The sequence below is a fragment of the Lynx rufus genome, unplaced genomic scaffold (assembly GCF_022079265.1).
Source record: "Lynx rufus isolate CCGP_SWC_20201006 ecotype Redwood Valley unplaced genomic scaffold, mLynRuf1.p SCAF_11, whole genome shotgun sequence".
Classification (NCBI taxonomy): Eukaryota; Metazoa; Chordata; class Mammalia; order Carnivora; family Felidae; genus Lynx; species Lynx rufus.
The window spans coordinates 35810271-35832265 of NW_025814825.1; the positions used below are offsets into that span (position 1 = coordinate 35810271).

The following is a 21995-nucleotide window of genomic DNA, read 5'->3' on the forward strand; positions in this document are numbered from 1 at the left end:
GGAGCCTATTTCAGATTCTGTGTCTCCCTCTCTCTCTCTCTCTGACCCTCCCCCATTCATGCTCTGTCTCTCTCTGTCTCAAAAGTAAATAAAAAAAAACATTTATTTAAAAAATAAATAAATAAAATTTACCTTCTTGAGGCGCCTGATTGGCTTAGTTGATAGAGCTTGATCTTGGGCTGTGAGTTTGAGCCCCATGTGTGGTGTGGAGTTAACATTAAATAAATAAATAAAATTTACCTTGTTAATTTTGATTTCTTATACATATTTTCTCCCTACATTTGGTTGTCTTTTCCAGCTTTCATTTTGAAACTTTATTTTTGAATATCTCTTCCTTTCCTCTGTTTTCCCCTCATTAATATTTTTTCAACTAGTATTCTCTTCTATTTCTGCTTTCAGTTGTATTTAGCTTAAAATTCTTACTGAAAATGAGTAGTTCTTCCATACCATACCTACTGAATATCTTTAGCATAGACCTACAGTTACAGAAGATGTGTGTAGTAATATAAAAATAAAAATGTCTTCTATGTTTAATTTAGAAATTTCTCAAATGGAAAAAAAATTAAGGAAAGTAGAGTTGGCAGGAAAAAGAATATGGTTACAAACAACTTTTAATAGGGAAATGTAGAAAAAAGGTTACACGCTGGTAAATACAATAGTAAAGAGTTGTGGATGTGGTTCAACTGCAAGAAACATTTACTTAATCAGTGCCTTTTAATATTTAATACCATAGAAGTCCCTAGAAAAATAATATTTTAAATTCTTGTTTTATAGGGTAAAAATTCCACTGATGCAAGTGAAGAGAATCCAGGTGAACTTCCTTTTTCTGCTTTTGAAGCATGTGTTTTTATTTTTGCTTTCATTGCTATCAAAAATAAAATGATTTTTTTTAATAGTTATGAGAAAGAAGAGAGGAAGAGAAGATGAATCATACAATATTTCAGAGGTCATGTCAAAAGAGGTAAAAAAGTGGGGAGGGCACATAAGATTCAGTGTTCAGTAAAACCTATTGTGGATTTTGAACCACATTAAAGCTATATGGATTGCTGTTACTTATTTGGCTTTTCAGACTCTTATGGGAAGTTTTTCAGACTGTTGAGGGACTGTTTCAGGCAAGAAGATGGTACCATCTTGCTGTTTGTTAAAGGAGCATGAGCTTGGCCTAATCAGAAGTTATAATTTCTTATAACTTCAAGACCTTATCTTCAGAACTCTGTTCTTGTTCCTTGTTAAGGAATTTAGGGGAACTAAAATATACTGACTTTTTTTTTTTTTTTTTTTAAGATTTTATTTTTAAATTATCTCTACACCCAGTGTAGGGCTTGAATTCACAACCCTGAAATCAAGAGTCGCATGTTCCATTGACTGAGCCAGCCAGCTTCCCCATCATATACTCATTTTTAAAACTAGATCCTTTTTTACCTTCCTACTTGTGACCTCATAAAATAGGAATTAAAAAACATGTTCATTTATGACAAACCTTAATATTCCTTAGGCATATTTTAATGTGTTACATTCTTAACATTAAAAAAAATTCTAACAGTATTATCTACTACATTTTTCTTTAACCTAAAATTCAAACTCTTGGGATCTTCCTAAAATATAAAATTTCACATAGTATTTGTCTTTACTTTAGGGATGCACTCTGGTATTTTCCTTTTATTTTTTTCCTTTCATTTAAAAATAATGGTCAGGACCCATTTTATTGATTATGGAACATGGCCTGCAGTTTGAAAAACACCATTTTTTAGATGTATCATAGTTTAGCCAGTCACAACTGTTACTTTAATGTAGCAAATGTTGGTGGCACATTGGCTGTTGGCAGATGTTGTCCTACATGGATAAGATCAATTAGTAAAGGAAAGTAGACTGTCTTTGCCTTAGCCTATGTCCAGTGAGAAATATATAGAAAGTAATCAGTTATAATTGAGTGCTGTTGAGCCTATAGAAGGACTCTCTAAACTCAGGCGTTAGGTTCTTAAAATCTTCTAGAAGGTGACATCTGAGTTGAGACTTGAAGGATAAAAGTTAAATCATCCGGAGGTTGAGGGTAGTTAATAGGGAAAAGTAAGATACAGGGAAGATAGTAGAGAAGTGTTCTAGGAAGAGAGAATAACCTTTGACCAACATCCAGAAGCAGGAGAGATCCTGGCAAATTTTAAGAACTTGAAAATACATATTTGTTTCCAGTTTGTATGTAAAGGAAAAGGTGGTAAAAGATGAAGCTAGAGGTAAGCAGAGTCAGGAGGTTAGTTATGGGGTTTAGTTTTTAACAATAGTTCATAGCTGGTATTATGTTTATGTTTTGATTCATTCACAGATTGTTCAAAAAGATTCAGCTTAGCTAGTCATTTTAAAAGACCACTCTCCTGCCTGTTCACTATATCCCTTCAGCCTTAGGGTATGAATTCCTATACTTGCATAATACCTTACATACACACATGACACACATAAATCGACGTGTATATATGTATGTATGTGTCAGCCACTTACTGATATGTCCTATCATTCTCCTATGCATCTTAAATTTAAGATATGTTCACAGTTTCGTGAATGTATCTACTATTTCATCCCCTTTGTCCTCTGCACATGGTATTCTCTTCTTGAAATGAAACCCTAACTTTCATCTTAAGTGATTATGCCCTGATGACAACTTTTTCAGATAATTTGATGTAATACTCACCTAAGTCACCAAGTGGCACTCAGGTATTGCTTGTCTTCATACCCTTAGCATCTAGTAAATACTTAAAAATCAGAACACTTTAATTCTGTTTTTTTATATTTTATTTTATTTTAGAGATTTTTTTAAAAGGAGAGTGGGGGAGGGGCAGCAAGGGGGAAAGGGAGAGGGAAAAGAGTGAAAATAACTCAAGCAGGCTCCATGCCGCACAGAGCCCAACTCAGGGCTTGATCCCACAACCATGAGATGGTGACCTCAGCCAAAATGAAGAGTTAGATGTTTGACCAATAGAACCATTCAGGTGACCCTATTCTGTAATTTTAACTTATTTGCCTTACCTCTTGCTCAGGATTGCAGACTCAGGTGTCTATCCACAGAGGCCTAAAGTGGGCAAGAGGTGGAACTATAAAACATTTGGAAGAGGATCTTTAAATACCAAGAATACCTCAACGCAGACTCTAGAGCAGAGTTTAGAAAACCTTTTCTGTAAGGGTATAGATAATGTTTTTGGCTTTGAATAATTTAGTGGGTAACTACTCAATGCCGAACTTTGCCATTATAGCCTGGAGGGCAGTCCTACACAAATTAAACAAATGAGCTTGACTTTGTTCTAATTAAACTTTATTTACAAAATCAGGTTGCCAGCTGGAGTTTGTCCACAGGCTGTAGTTTGCCAACCCCTGTACTAGAGAATTATTGACATGTATGCATTTGGACCAAAGTCTCTTCAGATAAACTTGTATTTAAAACACAAACCAAAAAACCTTGAAAATTTAAGAGGAAATACCCCAATTTTTAAGAGTTGCTAACTAAGGCGAAGAGTTTTATGAGACACTATAGGTTTAATTTTGCCTGAGGTCCACCAGTTTGAGTCCTCTGTACTTTAATTAGCTTGAGAGCCTTATCCCCATTTCCTGGCATGAAGTCAGAACAGAATAAATGTTGAATAAATAAATGAATGAACCACATGCATTGTTACTTTATTTTTGTTTTCTAATGTTCTAGGAAATTTTGTCTGTGGCTAAAAAAAATAAAAAGGAGAATGAGGTAAGAGATTTATGAGATATACTAAATTTAGGAGCCATGTAAGTAATAGTTTATGGGTCCTTGGGAGTTCAATAATGATGCAAGTGCCTATAACCATATGGATATGTGCATTCCATGTGTATATATTTCACAGCTTGTAGAAGCTGTGAGAGATGTCTTAATCTTGTTTCTGACCTTAAAGATTGTCTTTGGTTCTTTTGGGGAAGGTTTGATTCTTACCCCACCCCCTGTTTTATGTAGAGAGATTCCTTGTTACCTGAGTATTCACTATCCAGGTACCTTCCATTACAAGATTTCTTAGGGAAGCAAAAACAATTCTAACATGAAAAAATGTTCACCGAGGGATATAAAAATTAACTTACCTATCAAAGATTAATAGGTTCTTGGGAAAATTGATGACATGATTATAAGTGAGAGCTATTCTGTTTGGCCACCATAATTTTGACCAAATTTACATCTTTTAAGTGCATTTTTTTATGCTTTGTTCAGCATAAGGATTAGTTTATGATACAATTACAACTTAATGTTAAATGTAAATATGATTTAGCATATTTTTTATACTAGTTGTGCTTTTTTATGTTTTAATTTTACTTAAATCCAAGTTAGTTAACCTAGTGTAATAATGGTTTCAGGAATGTATTATTTTTTGGGGAGAAAGAGAGAAAATGTGAGTGGAGGAGGGGTGTGGCAGGGCGGGGAGCAAGGGTTGCTGAGAATGCCAAGCAGGCTCTGTGCTGAGAGCAGACAGCCCTATGCAGGACCCGAACTTCGAACCATGAGATCATCAACTCAGCCAAAGTCGGACACTTAACTGAGCCACCCACACACCCCTTAGTTGCATTTTTAAAGATAAGGGTTCAATCAAATCTTGTCTGATGTACTGTGGAGTTTTGGCCTCATTTTATAATATATGATAAATAAGGATACTGCTGTCATGTTCAATCTGATGAATTTTGACAAATACTTACATCTGGGTAACCACCATCCAAATCAAGCTCTAGAATCTTTCCACGTGAAAGAAGGATCCTTGTATCCCTTGCCAATCATTTCTTCACCCCCAGACTTAGAGGCAACTGCTTTTTGACTTCTGTCAAAAATCTGCCTGAATTTTGGAGTGCCTGTGTGGCTCAGTTGGTAAGCTTCCAACTTTACATTTCAGCTCAGGTCATGATCTCCATGTGGTGGGATTGAGCCCCACATCGGGCTCCATGCTAATAACTCAGAGCCTGCTTGGGATTCTGTCTCTCCTCTCTGCCCCTCCCTCACTGGTGTTCTCTCTTTCTCAAAATAAATAAATGAACATTTTTTTTAAATCTGCCTGATTTTTTTTTTTTTAACCTTTATCATGGGTTAGTTTCCATACAAATAAAATCTAAATACATAGCCTTTTATTTCCTGCTTTTACTCAGCTAGTTGATATTCACTTGTATTGTTGAGTTTATTACTAGTTGAAGTTTTTTTTTATTGCTGAGTAGCATTCCATTGAATGAATATTAAAATTTCTTTATCCGTTCTCTTGGTGGGCATTTGAACTATTTCCAGTTTGTGACTTATGAGTAAGGCTGCCATGATAATTTATGTACAAGTCTTTGTTTGGACATGTTTTCATATTCTAGGGTAAATACCTGGAATGGAATTGCTGGGTCATATTGTAAATGTGTGTTAAACTTTATAAGAAAATACAGATCCTTTCCTGGAATGAGCATCATTTTACTCTCACCAGCAATGTATAAAAGTATCTGTCCATGCTATTGCCAGCAATTCATATTAGTCTTTTAATTTTAGCTATTTTCTTGAATGTGAAATGAATATTCTGGTTTTATTTTGCATTTTCTTAATTACTTAATGGGTATTTCCATGTTCTTAATGGCTGTATGTTTTATAAAGTTTCTGCCCATAGCTTTTGCCCATTTGTTGGGTTATTTGCTTTTTTTCTTGATACATGAGTTGTTTATATAATAAGGTATAAATTCTTTGTCAGATTTATACACTGTGTCTTTCAGTCTATGGCTTGTTTACTCATTTTCTTAATGATATCTTTTAGTAAACAGAACTTTTAAGTTTTGGAGTAGCTCAGTTTATCACTTTCCCTTTTGATGGTTAGTGATTTATTTGTCTTATATAAGAAATTTTTGCCTGTCACAAGATAATTCCGTTTACCTCTAAAAGCTTGATGGTTCTGGTTTTGATGTTTTGATATTTGATTGTGATGTTTATCGCAAATCAGTTTTACATATGGAATAGTGAAACTCAGTTTGTAATTTTCTAGCTGAATATCCAGTTGTGGCATTATTTATGAGTTCTCATTTATAAGACTTTTTTCATTTGAATTGACTCAGTCATCCTTTTCACATTCTTTTTTATTAAATATTTTTATTGAGAGAGAGAAGGGGGAGGAACAGAGGAGAGAGAGAATCCCAAGCAGGCTCTGCATTGTCAGCACAGGGCCCTATGTGGGGCTCAATCCCACGTAAACACTGTGATCATGACCTGAGCTGAAATCAAGAGCCAGCCACCTAACCAGCTGAGCCACTGAGGTGCCCCTCGTTTTCCTATTCTTAAAATAGAGTTGTGGACATTGGTAACCAGTAAAGTCTGTCATTAGTCATAAGTTGGTAATGAGTGTCATTACAGATGAATTGATACTCTTAGGTGTGATGTAGTGAGTTCTTAAACTTTGCCCCTTTTTCTGCAGTGAAAGTATTTGGATGGAAGTAAATGTTTCCTTGATAAGAAATTTTTTTTTCTTTCCTATTTTTTACAGACATTATCCATTATCTTTGCTTTAGAAAGTGAAAGAAATTATGAAGAAAATAGTTTAATAAATTTTTGAGTAGTTCATTTTAGAGGTTTGGGAGGTGTAATTTGTAAAGGTCATTTCAGTAGTGTGTGCCTATAATCTGTAAGAGTTATTTTCAGAAGTTGTTTTTTCTCCAGTGGCTTTGCATTTATGGGAGAATGGAAGTAGCATCTCTAGGGTTTTATTAACAAATGGTTTTAATTCTCCATACTTAATGATTATGGGACTGGGTAAATTTTGATTAGTTTTTTTAATGTTTATTTAGAGAGAACAAGCGAGAGAGCAGGAGCGGGGGAAGGGCAGAGAGAAAGGGAGGGAGAGAATCCCGAGCAGGCTCTGTGGTACCAACATGGAACCCAACAGGGGTCTCAAACTCAATACAAACCGCAAGATCATGATCTGAGCCAAAATCAAGAAGCAGATACTCAACTGACCGAGCCACCTAGGCCCTCCAAATTTATTCAGTTTTCTGATAGAGGGTAGTAGCATTATATACCAAACTCCTAATTAAAGTTTTTTCTTTACAGAATGAAACCTCCTCTTCTAATCTCTGTGTAGAAGACCTTCAGAAAAACAAAGATTCAAATAGTATGATTAAAAATAGATTGTCTGAAACGGTTAGGCAGAATACTAAATTCTTTTTTGACCCAGTTCGGAAATGTAATGGACAACCCGTACCCTTTCAACAACCAAAACACTTCACGGGAGGAGTGATGCGGTGGTACCAAGTGGAAGGCATGGAATGGCTTAGGGTAATGAATTCTCAGTTTTAATACAAGATACTGGTTCATTTCTATATAATAACCTGTTAATGTGCTGTAACACAACTTGAGTTGTTCCTTCCAAGTTTCATTATTAAATATGAAATGAACATTTGTGTGTAAATACTTATTTTCTAATTTATTTATCCATCCATCCATCAAGACTAAATTTTTGGTGTCTTATTCAAGACTGCCAACACTTTTATGGCTTTGATAACTGACTTCTCACAAGTGTTATTAACCGTGAACGTGTCAGTCTCATCAGAATTATTTTTGGGTAAAAAGAATAAACTATTGCTAATTCAATAGGTGTTTATATCAACTTAAATACAGTGTGTGTTATTTTGTCCAGATGCTTTGGGAAAATGGAATAAATGGCATTTTAGCAGATGAAATGGGATTGGGAAAGACAGTTCAGTGTATTGCTACAATTGCACTGATGATTCAGAGAGGAGTACCTGGACCTTTTCTTGTCTGTGGACCTTTGTCTACACTTCCTAACTGGATGGCTGAATTCCAAAGATTTACACCAGACGTAAGATATGTTTCCTTTTGTTGAATACATTTCATTGCAAATATTTTTATTGTTTTGTTGCCTGAATTAAATTGTAGAACTGTTACTATAATTATGTTGATTTCTGCACTACAGAAACACTACATCTTATTTGAGGTTTTGTGTGGGGTTTTTTGTTTGTTTCGTTTTTAAGTTTATTTAATCTATACACCCAACTTGGGGCTCAAACTCATGACCCTGAGATCAAGAGTCGCACACTCCTCGGGCTGAGCCAGCCACACACTCTTGTATAAGTTATTTTTCAAATGTCTGCAAAATCTACTTTTAGTGTATATGGAAAAGAGTAGGTATTAATAATTTTGGATATTTGCCAAAAATAATTCTAAATGTTTATTTAGAGAGAGAACAAGCAAGAGAGCGCGAGCAGGGGAAGGGCAGAGAGAGAAGGAGGGAGAGAATCCCAAGCAGGCTCTGTGCTACCAACATGGAACCCAACAGGGGGTTGGCTTGGATGATTTTGAGTGTACTGGGAAATTTGATTCACCTAAGTCTGACCTAGGTAGAATTTATTTCTCTTACTGTGATTACCTTCCATATATGTGTGTCATCTTAGCTATATCCTTGCTTTAAACTTAATTTGTTTTTATGACTTTTCCTTATTCCCTTATAGTAATAAAATAATTTAGTAGAGGTGATTGACTCATTTGGTATAGAGAAATAGAGCTAAGATTAAATTAAATTGTCTTTTTTTCTCTCCTAAATGATTAGTATTATGTTTTCCAAATTGTTGATACTTATATTTTGTTCCAATGTAAAATCTTCTAGATTCCTACTATGTTATATCATGGAACCCAGCAGGAACGTCGAAAATTAGTAAAGAATATTCACAAGCGGAAAGGGACACTGCAGATTCATCCTGTGGTAATTACTTCATTTGAAATAGCCATGAGAGACCGAAATGCATTACAGGTATGATTTGTTTACATTGAATTCTTTGTAACTTATAAACCATATTTTTCTTAGTTCATGACACTTTCTTATCATCCAGTAGCATTTAATTTTTTTTTCCTAATGGAAGTCAGATTGTGTTTTACAGTTTCTAGTTTTAGAAACTAGAGGTTTATATTAACAGAAAGATTGAGCTGAAGGTTGTAGTCTTCTAACAAGAAAATTAAGGCCTATAGTACCTTGCCTTTAGCCATATCATCTTAGTGTGTTAGAATCAAGTAGACATACCTAATCTGTGAATGTATTACAGACATGTCTGACATGTGGTTTAAGTATATAGTACTTATCCATTTAATTTTAATTAAATAAGAATACAATATATGAAGACAAGTTAATTTTAGACTGTCTTCATATGATATATGGCATAACATTACCAATTAGTGCCCAAGTTTTAATACAATTGGAATATTAACTTTTGCTCATTGCCTCTAGCATCAGTTCATTGTTTGGTATTTGAAATACTTTATCACTGTTTCACCTATTTCACATAGTTCTTTACTACTTTGTTTTTCCTTTCTCTGTTTGATGGATCAGATTTTATGTGGGACGCCTGGATGGCTCAGCCGGTTGAGCTTTTGACTTCGGCTTAGGTCATGATCTCATGATTTGTGGGTTCAAGCCCCGCTTTGGGCTCTGGGCTGACAGCTTAGAGCCTGGAGCCTGCTTCGGATTCTGTGTCTCCCTCTCTCTCTCTGCCCCTCTCCCACTCATGCTCACTCACTGTCTCTCTCTCTCTCTCTCTCTCTCTCAAAAATAAACATTAAAAAAAAAAATGACTTGTGTGCTAGTGGAAATTTGGAATATGAATTGCAGTTATGTTACTTCTTCACAGTAAAATAATACTGCTTGTAGAAAAAAGCATGCAGACTTAAAAGCAATTTTAATTATTATTTTTTTTAAGCTTATTTATTTATTTTGAGAGCACAAGCAGGGAGGAACAGAGAGAGAGAGAATCCTAAGCAGACTTTGCACTGTCTGCACAGAGCGTGACGTAGGGCTTGAACCCACGGATTGTGAGATCATTACCTGAACCAAAATCAATAATTGGATGCTTAGCCATTTGAGCCATGTGAGCACCCCAAAAACAATTTTAATTCTGAGAATGCTACTGCTATATAAATATTTTTCTTAGCATATAAATATAATTTATATATAGGGTTGTACTATACATTGTTTCTTGAAACTTCAGTTTCCTACTAAATAATATAACGTGAAGACCTTTCTAATTATTTTGATCTCCCTATCCCACCCATATTGAAACAGATAAGCTTTCTTGTCAAGTCCATTCACTAGTGGCTAGAATTTTGTAATTTTCTTTCACTGAACTTAAAATTATTTTTAGGATCTTAGCTTTGGGGGTGCAGGGCTCCTATTGCTGAGTGGCAACAGAAGTATCTGTTCACTTAATTCATTTTTCAGAACCCTCATTTCTGTTGCATTGGGTTTTCTGATTGTTGTGCATATTCATTTATTTATGTTTGGGTTTTTTAAGACAGATGTCTGACAGAGATTATTCAGGTTATCTGGTTTGTCATGTTACCAGCAAAAGAAGTCCCAATTTGTTTTTCTTAAAGTCGTAATATTATTTGAAAAAAATTTTTATTCTGCTTTGAATGTATTGAAGTGAAATGCAAAAATGCCCCATTTCATCCTCTTCCCCCAATCTGCCAATCCTGTTATCCAAGGATACTTAAACTTGACAAGTTGGTATTTATATTTCCCAGAAATATTCCATGTTTCTGTATTTTTAAGCAATAAAATAGATGAGCTTTAAGTTTGCCAATCAACATAAAAGAGAAAGATAATAAAAATGAGAGTAAGATTTTTTGGTTTTGTTGGTTTTGCTTTTTTTACAAGGGTTTTTTTTTTTTTTTCTCCTTTGAGATTATAATGCTTGAAATAAAAAATTTGGGTGTTGTTTTGGCTTTTTTTTTTTTTTTAATGGTCAATTTTTGTTATTTGACAGAGGGAGCCAAGGAGAGGGGCAGAGGGGGGAGAGAGAGAGAGAATTAAGAAGCAGTCTCCATGCCCAGTGCAGAGTCTTGATGAGGGGCCCAGTCTCACTACCCTGAGATCATGACCTGAGCTGAAATCAAAGAGTCCAGTGCTTAACCTGACTGAGCCACCCAGATGCCCCTACAAGGTTTTTTAAAATGAGAAATTAAAACAATTTTTATGACAACTTAATGAAAGTAGATGGATGGCTTTCTGTGAAGATACAAATTACTAAAACTGACTCCAGAAGAAAGAAAAACTTAAATAAACCAATAATTATGTAAAAACTCGAGAACACCATAACATTAAATAAGTGTCAGTTTCAGATGTATGCCTCAAGAATGAAAATTATAATGATATTTAATGTTTCAGAGCATATGGAACTAATAAAAGCTTTTAGTTCTTTTTTAGGAATCTAGTTTAATACTAATCAACCTGACAAAGTATTACACAGGGAAACCACAGATTGCTTTGCCTAAAGAATGTGAATAGAGAAATTTTAAATACATAATAGCAGGTGGACTTTAATTATTAGTTCATAGCCAAGTGAGGTCTATTTTAGGAACACAAGTATATACCCGTTTTAGGAAATTTACTTACCCTTTCAGTAGCTCGAAGGAAAACATGGTCACCTCAGTAGATACAGAAATGCCATTGGTTAAGATTGAACATCCATCCCTAATAAGGAGGTTTTATTTTTAGAATTGTTTGTAGGAAAAATTGTGAGATCATAATTATAAAGTTTTTCCCTAAATTCCTTTTCTAGCACTGCTATTGGAAATACTTAATAGTAGATGAAGGACACAGGATTAAAAACATGAAATGCCGTCTGATCAGGGAGTTAAAACGATTTAATGCAGATAACAAACTTCTTTTGACTGGTACTCCCTTGCAAAACAATTTATCAGAACTTTGGTCATTACTGAACTTTTTGTTGCCAGATGTATTCGATGACTTGAAAAGGTAGGTAAGCCAGTTATTGAACTACTTTATTTTTCTAGTCTTTTCAAATATGTGCTCTTAGTTAAAATTCCTTTCTTCTAAGTAGTTGGGATAAAATGATAGCTTTTTGGCAAGTTCTTTGTGATAATTATGTTAATACAATTGATTTATGTAATAGGTTAACTTGTAATCACTTTTTTCTCTTACAGCTTTGAATCTTGGTTTGATATCACTAGTCTTTCAGAAACTGCTGAAGATATTATTGCTAAAGAACGAGAACAGAATGTATTGCATATGCTGCACCAGGTGTGACTTTGTCTTATTATGCTTACTATGGACTACTAGGAATAAAAAAGGAACCCCACAGATTACCTGTTCAACCCTTTGTAGTAGATTTGGAAAAATGAAGACCCCTCAAATTTAACAACTCCCTTTCTCTTCCCTCACCCCCAGATGTCACATGGCTTTTTTTTTTTTTTAATTTTTTTTTTTTTAATGTTTATTTATTTTTGAGACAGAGAGAGACAGAGCACGAATGGGGGAGGGGCAGAGAGAGGGAGACACAGAATCGGAAGCAGGCTCCAGGCTCTGAGCCATCAGCCCAGAGCCCGACACGGGGCTCGAACTCACAAACCGTGAGATCGTGACCTGAGCCGAAGTCGGATGCTCAACCGACTGAGCCACCCAGTCGCCCCATGATGTCACATGGCTTTACAGCAGAACTCAAGTGAAAAGTTTGCCCTACTCATGTATATTCCTTTTTTACCCCTATGGTTGCTGATATATTTGTCAGCCAAAAAAATGAAAGGGTGATTTTTATGAATGTTTTTTATGAATGTTTTTTTGCTGTTTTCTGTGGTTTCCACCAATCCTACCTATGTTTCCTTTAGACATATTAATCTGTCAAAGGCCTCCTGGTCATTTCCATATGAGAGCCCAAAAAAGCTTTTCAGTTGTGCATTGACAATTTTATTCAAAATCCATGGTAATTTTTTTGTTTTAAAGTTTATACATATTCATGATAAAAATGTGAAACAGTACAAAAATTGAAAGTAACAATAAAATCCCAAATCATACTTTCCCTACGAGATCATTTGTATTTTTTTTTCTTGGCAATTGGTATATGTGTTTCTGAGCAGCTTATTTACAGATACTTTTTTCTTAAACTGGTAGTAATATTCTCTCTTTTAAAGCCTTTCTTGTATTTGACTCTGTACCTATGGAATATTCAACTACAGAGCCCTAAAATGAACTTTCTTTATGTAAATGAGTTATCAATGTGTATTTCAAGATAAGGCTATAAAGAATACAAAATTATGGGGCGCCTGGGTGGCGCAGTCGGTTAAGCGTCCGGCTTCAGCCAGGTCACGATCTCGCGGTCCGTGAGTTCGAGCCCCGCGTCGGGCTCTGGGCTGATGGCTCAGAGCCTGGAGCCTGTTTCCGATTCTGTGTCTCCCTCTCTCTCTGCCCCTCCCCCGTTCATGCTCTGTCTCTCTCTGTCCCCAAAATAAATAAACGTTGAAAAAAAAAAAATTAAAAAAAGAATACAAAATTATTTAAACAAGTTTATGTATTCTTCTGAAGACTTCTCAACAATGTAATAATGATATAATTACCTGTTACTGCTGTGTTGTTTTATAAATGTGAAAATCACATGACATCACACAGTAGGAAGATGAATGAGAATAATTTCAAGCCTGAAATTTTAGAACTTATAGAAGGAAACTCTTATGTTTACATCTCTGGGTTGGTTGGTGTGTTGGTTTTATGCTAGTCCAAAATCTCACTGTAAATGTTGTGGGTTATCACTTTAATTCTAAAAGGCACAAATGTCATCTTTCTACTTTTTAAAATATTTAAGATAATATTAAGAGTTTTTGAAAAAGTTAAATTTTGGAATGTTGTGGATAAATACCATGAGTTTGGGATGTGTTCTGGTTTGGGGAAATTTCAAGGAGATATTTTATCTCCCCTTTCAAGATTTGATAGTATATATATAGGAAGAAAAGAGAAAGAAGGGTAAAGAGGTTTGTGGAGAGAGTATTCCTTGAAAACTTGGAAATGCTTAATATTCATTCACATGTTTATTCATGTTTAAATTTTAGATTCTAACACCTTTTTTACTGAGAAGACTAAAATCTGATGTTGCTCTTGAAGTTCCTCCCAAGCGAGAAGTAGTTGTTTATGCACCGCTTTCAAAGAAACAAGAGATCTTTTACACAGCCATTGTGAACCGTACAATTGCAAACATGTTTGGATGCAGTGAGGTAGAGTGTGGATTTGAACTAAACTGTCAATGACAGTTGGCATTGAAATTTTTGTGGTTAATTTCAGCCTTGGAGCTTATCACCTGTTTTTAGGACTTGTAGAGGGTGAATTTCTAACTGGAGTATAAGGCATAAGGTCAGTAGCAAAAGTTGTGTCCTAGTAATTCTGTGATCCTACTGAAGTTCAGGTGATGATTCACGTATCAGTTGCTTTATCGTTATCTGGAATGCTTGTTAAAATTTTTTATTCCTGTCCCAGATTAACCCTAGTCATGCTGTGGAGTGATGGACTTGGAAATACATCTGATCAAGCACACAATATACTAAAAGAATTTCCCAACTAGACACAGCACATAGTCCCTTTATAGGAGGTTAAAGACCCTTAGATTTTGTTTAAATGTCCAGATTTTTTTACTATACGCTATGGACCTATGTATTTCTTTTCAAAATATTTATGGGTCTATACATTTCTGTTTTGTACAACCATTAGACTGTTCCCCAATTTTTATTATATAATTAAAGGGAAGATCTGGCTTTTTAGCTATTCAGAATTTAATATTGTTCCTTATTGTGAGGAATTTCATTGCAGTGTTAATACTAATCCAAAGAAATACTCTCTATTACAGATATGTGGAGCCCCTAAGTTATTAAATTCCTTCATATGAGTTCAAAACAGCTCTACCTATCCTTAATTTTTTCCATGGAGATATGAAGGCATTTACTCTAATTCTCAGATATTGTCATAAACATTAAAATAATTAGGCTTCATATGACCACATTTGCACTTGGCGAAAGTTTATGGATCCTTGGTTTTATGCCTTTGGAAATCACTAAAGTTGATGATGAAAGACAAAATTATTATTTCTGTATGTCTTAAAACATTTGTACATGAAAGTATTCTATCACACTTTGTATGTATTTAGAATTCAAGGGTATAGCTTTTTAAACATATTCCTTTTTAATTGTTCACTTTTAGAAAGAAACAGTTGAGCTAAGTCCCACTGGACGACCAAGACGGCGTTCCAGAAAGTCAATAAATTACAGCAAAATAGATGATTTCCCTAATGAATTGGAAAAATTGATCAGTCAAATACAGCCAGAAGTAGACCGAGAAAGGTGTGAGTTTAAAATAAATTTAAGTATCCTTTATACTGTGATACTTTTTGTATTTCTCACATTCGTGGATTATGTGTTTTTGGTAGAGCTGTTGTGGAAACGAATATCCCTCTAGAGTCTGAAGTTAATCTGAAGCTGCAGAATATAATGATGCTCCTTCGTAAATGCTGTAATCATCCGTATTTGATTGAATACCCAATAGACCCGGTCACACAAGAGTTTAAGGTCAGTACCATTTAATGTACTGTTTTGATTTCTGTAACTTTTTTGTATTGAAGGAAAGTGTCATTTTGTTTTTTTGATTATTACTTAAGTATTATAATCCTTAAAATATAAAGATTGTAATCCTTCCAGTAAGTGAAGATCATCTCCCCCAAAATTGAAAGAACTTTTTGAGTGTTAGAATGATAGTCACTTTCTACATGTAAGCGAAATATTTCTATTTACATATTTTATCTGAACACTAAGAATCACCCTAAATTTAGAGTGATAGTGAAAATAGTTTTTGTTTTATTGATGTATTTTTGTTTTGTTTTGTTTTGCTATTAATACCATTTATTTCCACTTTGTGTTTTACTTGCTATCTATTAGAGATAGTTGTCACCTTTTCAGTATTACTTTTAGTTAGTATTTAGCTTGTCAAAATCATTCTGGCTGCTCATTACCTACATCTCAACAGATAGTCACAGAACCAAAAAGTTTACTAAGTTACAGGCATTCAGATTAGGTGAATGAAATTACTTTCTTGGGCACTTGATGGAAAAATGGCATAGTATTAAAATAAATCTGTTTTTAGTAATCCTCAATAACCCTATTTCACACTAGCTTACACAGTAGAGTTTCTTATCCCTGACAATATTGACATTTGGGGCCAGATCTTTTTTACAAGGTGCTGGCCTGTGAACTATATGCCATTTAACATTATCCCTAGTCTCTGGTCACTGGATACCAAATATGTTTTCCCCAGTTGTGATAACCTAAAATGTCTCTAGATATTGCCAAATATACCCTGGGATGGAGGGCAAAATTGCCCCCATTTGCAAACCACTTCTTTACAGTTTTTCATTCAAGTAAGGAAGAAGATAATCTCTGATGAGGAAATTAATAGTCACCAGGTGAAAATTTTCTTCAGTATTTAGGTTGCTTATAAGCTCTTATGTTTAATTTATACTGAGAATTCTAACAGTAATATTCATATTTTATTGAAAGTACATTTATAAAGGAAAAACTTCAACATGTGTAGTAGGTTTAAACTTAACAGTTTTCTTATTACAAACAAAGCCTTTGGGAGAGGGGTGGGGAGGATAGATCAAGGTTGGACTTAGACTGATTTTTGTTTTTGTGAAATCATTGGTTTTAAATTCTAGAGTGTGTCTTTCCCTGAGAAAGAACTATCTTCTTATTTAAAAAGATCAAATAACAAGGTCAATTTTTAAAAATTTTAGTTTTATAGGGACTTATTTGTCATTAAAATGAACTGTTCATCTGGATTTTATTTGACAAAAGTTATTGATAATTATTGTGACTATTTTTTCTGTTGTCCCTCTTTGTCTGCTTTTAAGATTGATGAAGAGTTGGTAACAAATTCTGGGAAATTCTTAATTTTGGATCGAATGCTGCCAGAACTAAAATCCAGAGGTCACAAGGTGGTACTTTTGATTGGATTTTTGGTTATTTAATTACTTCCCATTAATCAGAATAGATACTAAGATATATTTAAATTTCAGGTGCTGCTATTTTCACAAATGACAAGAATGTTAGATATTTTGATGGATTACTGCCACTTTAGAAATTTCAACTTCAGCAGGCTTGATGGATCCATGTCTTATTCAGAGAGAGAAAAAAATGTAAGACTATGTCATACGTATCAAATTCCTTTTTGTAATTCATATCTTGATTTCTAAAGTAATGTTCAGAGTAGACCCACAAGTTGATAGACTGAAAACCTTGTAACAGGATCAAAAACCTAAGCATTTTTTAGTTATAATAAGTCTTAGTGATTTTTTTTTTTTTTTTAATGTTTGCTTTTGAGAGAGAGAGAGCACAAGCGTGGGAGGGACACAGAGGGAGACACAGAATCTGAAGCAGACTCCAGGCTCTGGGCTGCCAACACAGAGTCCGATGTCGGGCTCCACCCACGAACCATGAGATTACGACCTGAGCCGAAGTCGGATGCTTAACTGACTTAGCCACCCAGGCACCGCTAAGTCTTAATGATTCTTAAATTATATGTGTCTTTTGGTCCACCTTTACTTCATGATATCCTACTTCACCACCACTGTAAGAATATTGAGATAACAGGGGCACCTGGGTGTTTTAATTTTTGTTTTTTAATTTTTTAATGTTTATTTTTGAGAGAGAACATGAGTGAGGGTGGGGCAGAGAGAAAGGGAGACAGAATCTGCAGCAGCCTCCAGGCTCAGAATTGTCAGCACAGAGCCTGACGCAGGGCTCAAACTCATGAACCACAAGATTATGACCTGAGCCGAAGTCAGACGCTTAACCGACTGGAGACACCCAGGTGCTCTCTCAGGAACAATTTGTAACCTCACATGTGAAGTAAGCCAGGGAAGCTCATCTGAGCCTTGGTGTCCATGGTTTCCTCTGAAGATCAAATTGATAGAGTGCTTCTTAAAGTCCCTGGTTTATTGTCTTAATTTGGGCAGTGGATATGCTTACAATTATTTATTTTGTGGGAAGGAAGTCTTTGATAATTTTACCTCTTTCCAGCAAATTAGTCTTTTCTAGCTTTTTAAAAAAAATTTTTTTTAATGTTTATTTTTGCAAGAGTGACAGAGCATGAGCAGGGGAGGGGCAGAGAGAGAGGGAGACACAGAATCCATAGCAGACTCCATCCAGGCTCTGAGCTGTCAGTGCACAGCCTGACATGGGGCTCGAACCCACAAGCCGTGAGATCATGACCCAAGCCAAAGTCAGACACTTAACGAACTGAGCCACCCAGGTGCCCTGTCTTTTTCAACTGTAATGACTTCTGGGGTTTTCATTATTTTTTTACTCCACATCAAAAATCCTGTAGGTAAGGAAGAATTCATACCTAGTTTAGAGAATGCTGGCTTATTATATCCCTTGGCATTGCCTTCCCCCCCTGCCTTTGCTATAAACACATGGTTATAAGATGGTTGCTCCACATGCAACACCATATCCATATTCCAGGCAATAATTTCTTAATTCCTTGGGTCTGTACCCTTTTTTGCTTTTAGATGCACAGCTTCAACACAGATCCAGAGGTGTTTATCTTCTTAGTCAGTACACGAGCTGGTGGCCTGGGCATTAATTTGACTGCAGCAGATACAGTTATCATTTATGATAGTGATTGGGTAAGTCAGAAGTATAGCAATATGCTGATTATATTTCCATTCTGAATTTTTTTTTATCTTTCATTGTATGCTTTGCAATTTTATTTTGAAAAGGTATCCCATTTTAAAACAAAAATCATTATCAAGTACCCTATGTGTAAAGACTTGAACATGTTTTATCATTGAAGTCATTCTACAGATCTAAAATGAGTTTAAGACACTATTTAAAAGATTCTGATTGGATCATGCATGCATGTGACTTTACCCACATATTATGAGTTTAAGTAACTTTAATATTCAACTGTTAAATGTTATTTTTCTTTTTACTCTAAGAATCCCCAATCTGATCTTCAGGCCCAGGATAGATGTCATAGAATTGGTCAGACAAAGCCTGTTGTTGTATATCGTCTTGTCACAGCAAATACTATTGATCAGAAAATTGTGGAAAGAGCAGCTGCTAAAAGAAAACTGGAAAAGTTGATCATCCACAAAAGTAAATAATACTTTGTAGAACTTTTTTGTTTCAGTTGCCTGTTGTATGTTGTGGGATTTTGTTACTGATATTTTCCTTATTATATTTTTGAAGATTTTTTTTAAGTGTATTTATTTATTTTGAGAGCGAGAAAGAGCATGAGCAGGTGAAGGGCAGAGAGAGAATCCCAAGTAGCACTGTCAGCGTAAAGCCCAATGCGAGGCTCAGTCCCATAAACTGTGAGATCATGACATGAGCCAAAACCAGGAGTTGGACGCTTAACTGACTGAGCATCTCAGGCGCCCCTGAAAGATGTTATTTTTAAGTAATCTCACACCCAGTGTGGGACTTGAACTCACAATCCCAAGATCAAGAGTTGCATGCTCCACTGACTGAGCCAGCCAGGTGCCCCACTGATTTCTTTATAAAAGAAATTAGTACGGGGGCGATTACGTGGCTCAGTCATTGGAGCCTCCAACTCTTGATTTCGGCTCAGGTCATAATCCCAGGGCCATGGGAGTAAGCCCCATGTCAGGCTCTGCGCTGAGAGTGGAGCCTGTTTAGGCTGTCTCTCCTACTGCCCCTCTCCCCCACCCACCTGTGCGCATGCTCTTTCTGTAAAATAAAAAAATATATAAATAAGTACAGCTTGATTAGGATTTTAGTAAGCAGTGGGGAATTTGCAGCTGTAAAGACCTAAACTAGATTGGTGTAACCATAAACACAAAGGAAAAACATTAGTGTCTAGATGAGGAGCAGAGGGGCAAGGAAACCCCTATCCAGGACACTTTTAAAATGCCATATCCTAATCTCTGACATGATGTTAATGCTTATTCTTGATAAGAGATTTGGCTGTCGAAAGGCTTTAAGAAAGTTTCAAGCCTCTTCTTGGAAGTTCAGTATATTAAGTATTAGAATATTGGGGTGCCTGGGTGGCTCAGTTAGTTGAGCATCTGACTTCGGCTCAGGTCATGATCTCATGGTTCATGAGTTTGAGCCCTGTGTTCAACTCTGTGCTGACAGCTCAGAGCCTGGAGCCTGCTTCAGATTCTGTACCCCTCCCCTGCTCATGCTCTGTCTCTGTCTCTGAATCTCTCTCTCTCTCAAAAATAAATAAACATTGAAAAAAATTTGTTTTAGAATATTAAGGATACATTGAAGTAGTGCTATAAAAACTATTTACTTGATTTAACTTGTTATTTCTTTTTTTAAATTTTTTTTTTCAACATTTATTTATTTTTGGGACAGAGAGAGACAGAGCATGAACGGGGGAGGGGCAGAGAGAGAGGGAGACACAGAATCGGAAACAGGCTCCAGGCTCTGAGCCATCAGCCCAGAGCCTGACGCGGGGCTCGAACTCCCGGACCGCGAGATCGTGACCTGGCTGAAGTCGGACGCTTAACCGACTGCGCCACCCAGGCGCCCCTAACTTGCTATTTCAAAAAATATGTGGCTCTAGAATGTCCTTTTCATTGTTTCAAATATAATCTTCTTTAAAATACAGTGTTTTCGATTGTGAGAAGTAGGGGAAGTGAAGTAGGTGAGGCATTGGCATTTTACATTCTGTTCCCTAAGATTCCTTGGAGAAGTTTCTGCTTTTATTCATTCAGTATGAAAATCTATTTGGAGAAATTGGCTTCATGGCTACATCACAAAAGTTGAAAACATCTGTTAAGTTGTGAAGCCTAGAGTAATGGGAACATGATGTCAAAAATCACTATTAGTTTATTTTATGCTACTTTTCTTCTTGCTCTCTACTTGCAAATACTTCCTCCAGTGTATCTGACATTGAGGTTAGGTTTTAGAAATCTTTAATTTGACTTCATGGAACATTCAGATTGTAGTTGGAATTTACATTGGAGGAAAAAAGAACTTTTCTAAGAAGATTTTGTGCAAATTAAAATTTTTTCACCTGTGCTGCTTTAGGAATTTGAATGATGAAATATATTTTCTTTATTGAATATAGTTTAAATTCAGTAAAATTTGTCTAGTTTTATTTTCCCAAGTCTGTTTTCAGTATTTTGAGAAATTAATTTCAAAGAACAATTTGAAAAGAATTTTTAAAATACTGTCAGTGTTTTATTGAGGTATAATATGGATACAGTAAAATAACCAGATCTTAAATGTACAGGTTGATGAATTTTGATAAATGAATACACACAGTGTAACTATCCTCTAGGTCAAGGTAAACAGTTCCATCATCCAAAACCATTTTCCCCTACACCAGTCATTTTCCATGCTCTCTTGTTCCTCACCAGAAGGCAGCCATTGTTCTGATTTTTGTGACACAAATTAGTTTTTCCTTTAACTTCATATGTGGATTCATTTGTATGTATGTAGCTACTACTTTTTTCAGCAGAACATTTTGAGATTCATTTATGTTATATTAGAAGTTAATAGTTTGTCCATTCTTTTGTTGGTTGACATTTAAGTTGTTTTTCAGATCTTGGTTTTTCTGAATAAGCTGTTCTTGTACAGGTGTTTATGGACACATGCATTTGTTTGTTCTTGGTCTTTGGATGGGTGCATGTTTACTTACAGGAACCTGCTGAATTTTTTTCTCCAAGCAGACATACCATTTTACATTTCTACTAGCAAAGTATGAGAGCTGTGATTACTTTTCTCCTTATCACCACTTGACTTTGCCTATACTTTTTAACATACACCATTCTGATTGGTTTATAATGTAGTATATTTTGGTTTTAAAGGCAATTTTCAATGTTTTGATTTTCTTGAAAATTTTTTTCTAGATCATTTCAAAGGTGGTCAGTCTGGATTAAATCAATCTAAGAACTTCTTAGACCCTAAGGAATTAATGGAATTATTAAAATCTAGAGATTATGAAAGGTAAGATATTTTAATTTAAAAAATGTAATTCATAGTTTTGATTTATCATATGGACTTGAATATTTTGTTTTCTTATAGAGAAGTAAAAGGATCAAGAGAGAAGGTCATTAGTGATAAAGATTTGGAGTTGTTGCTAGATCGAAGTGATCTCATTGGCAAGTAACCTTTTATTTTTCTTTTACTGGAAACTGAAACAGACATGTAAGAAGAGAGAATAGTAATACTTAAC

At 35.2% G+C, this 21995-nt stretch overlaps 1 protein-coding gene across 1 annotated transcript in view; it reads left to right on the forward strand.

The window, feature by feature from the left end:
- HELLS (helicase, lymphoid specific) overlaps positions 1-21995 on the forward strand; it is a 38159-nt gene that overhangs the window by 12109 nt on the left and 4055 nt on the right. Inside the window, exons 5-21 of the mRNA XM_047073196.1 lie at positions 775-811; positions 897-961; positions 3686-3727; positions 7055-7279; positions 7641-7823; positions 8628-8771; positions 11572-11768; positions 11957-12053; positions 13853-14014; positions 14991-15130; positions 15217-15355; positions 16693-16776; positions 16858-16977; positions 18352-18468; positions 18781-18940; positions 21670-21766; positions 21845-21921. Of these exons, the coding sequence (XP_046929152.1) occupies positions 775-811; positions 897-961; positions 3686-3727; positions 7055-7279; positions 7641-7823; positions 8628-8771; positions 11572-11768; positions 11957-12053; positions 13853-14014; positions 14991-15130; positions 15217-15355; positions 16693-16776; positions 16858-16977; positions 18352-18468; positions 18781-18940; positions 21670-21766; positions 21845-21921 (2086 nt within the window). The remainder of the gene's footprint in view (positions 1-774; positions 812-896; positions 962-3685; positions 3728-7054; positions 7280-7640; positions 7824-8627; positions 8772-11571; positions 11769-11956; positions 12054-13852; positions 14015-14990; positions 15131-15216; positions 15356-16692; positions 16777-16857; positions 16978-18351; positions 18469-18780; positions 18941-21669; positions 21767-21844; positions 21922-21995) is intronic.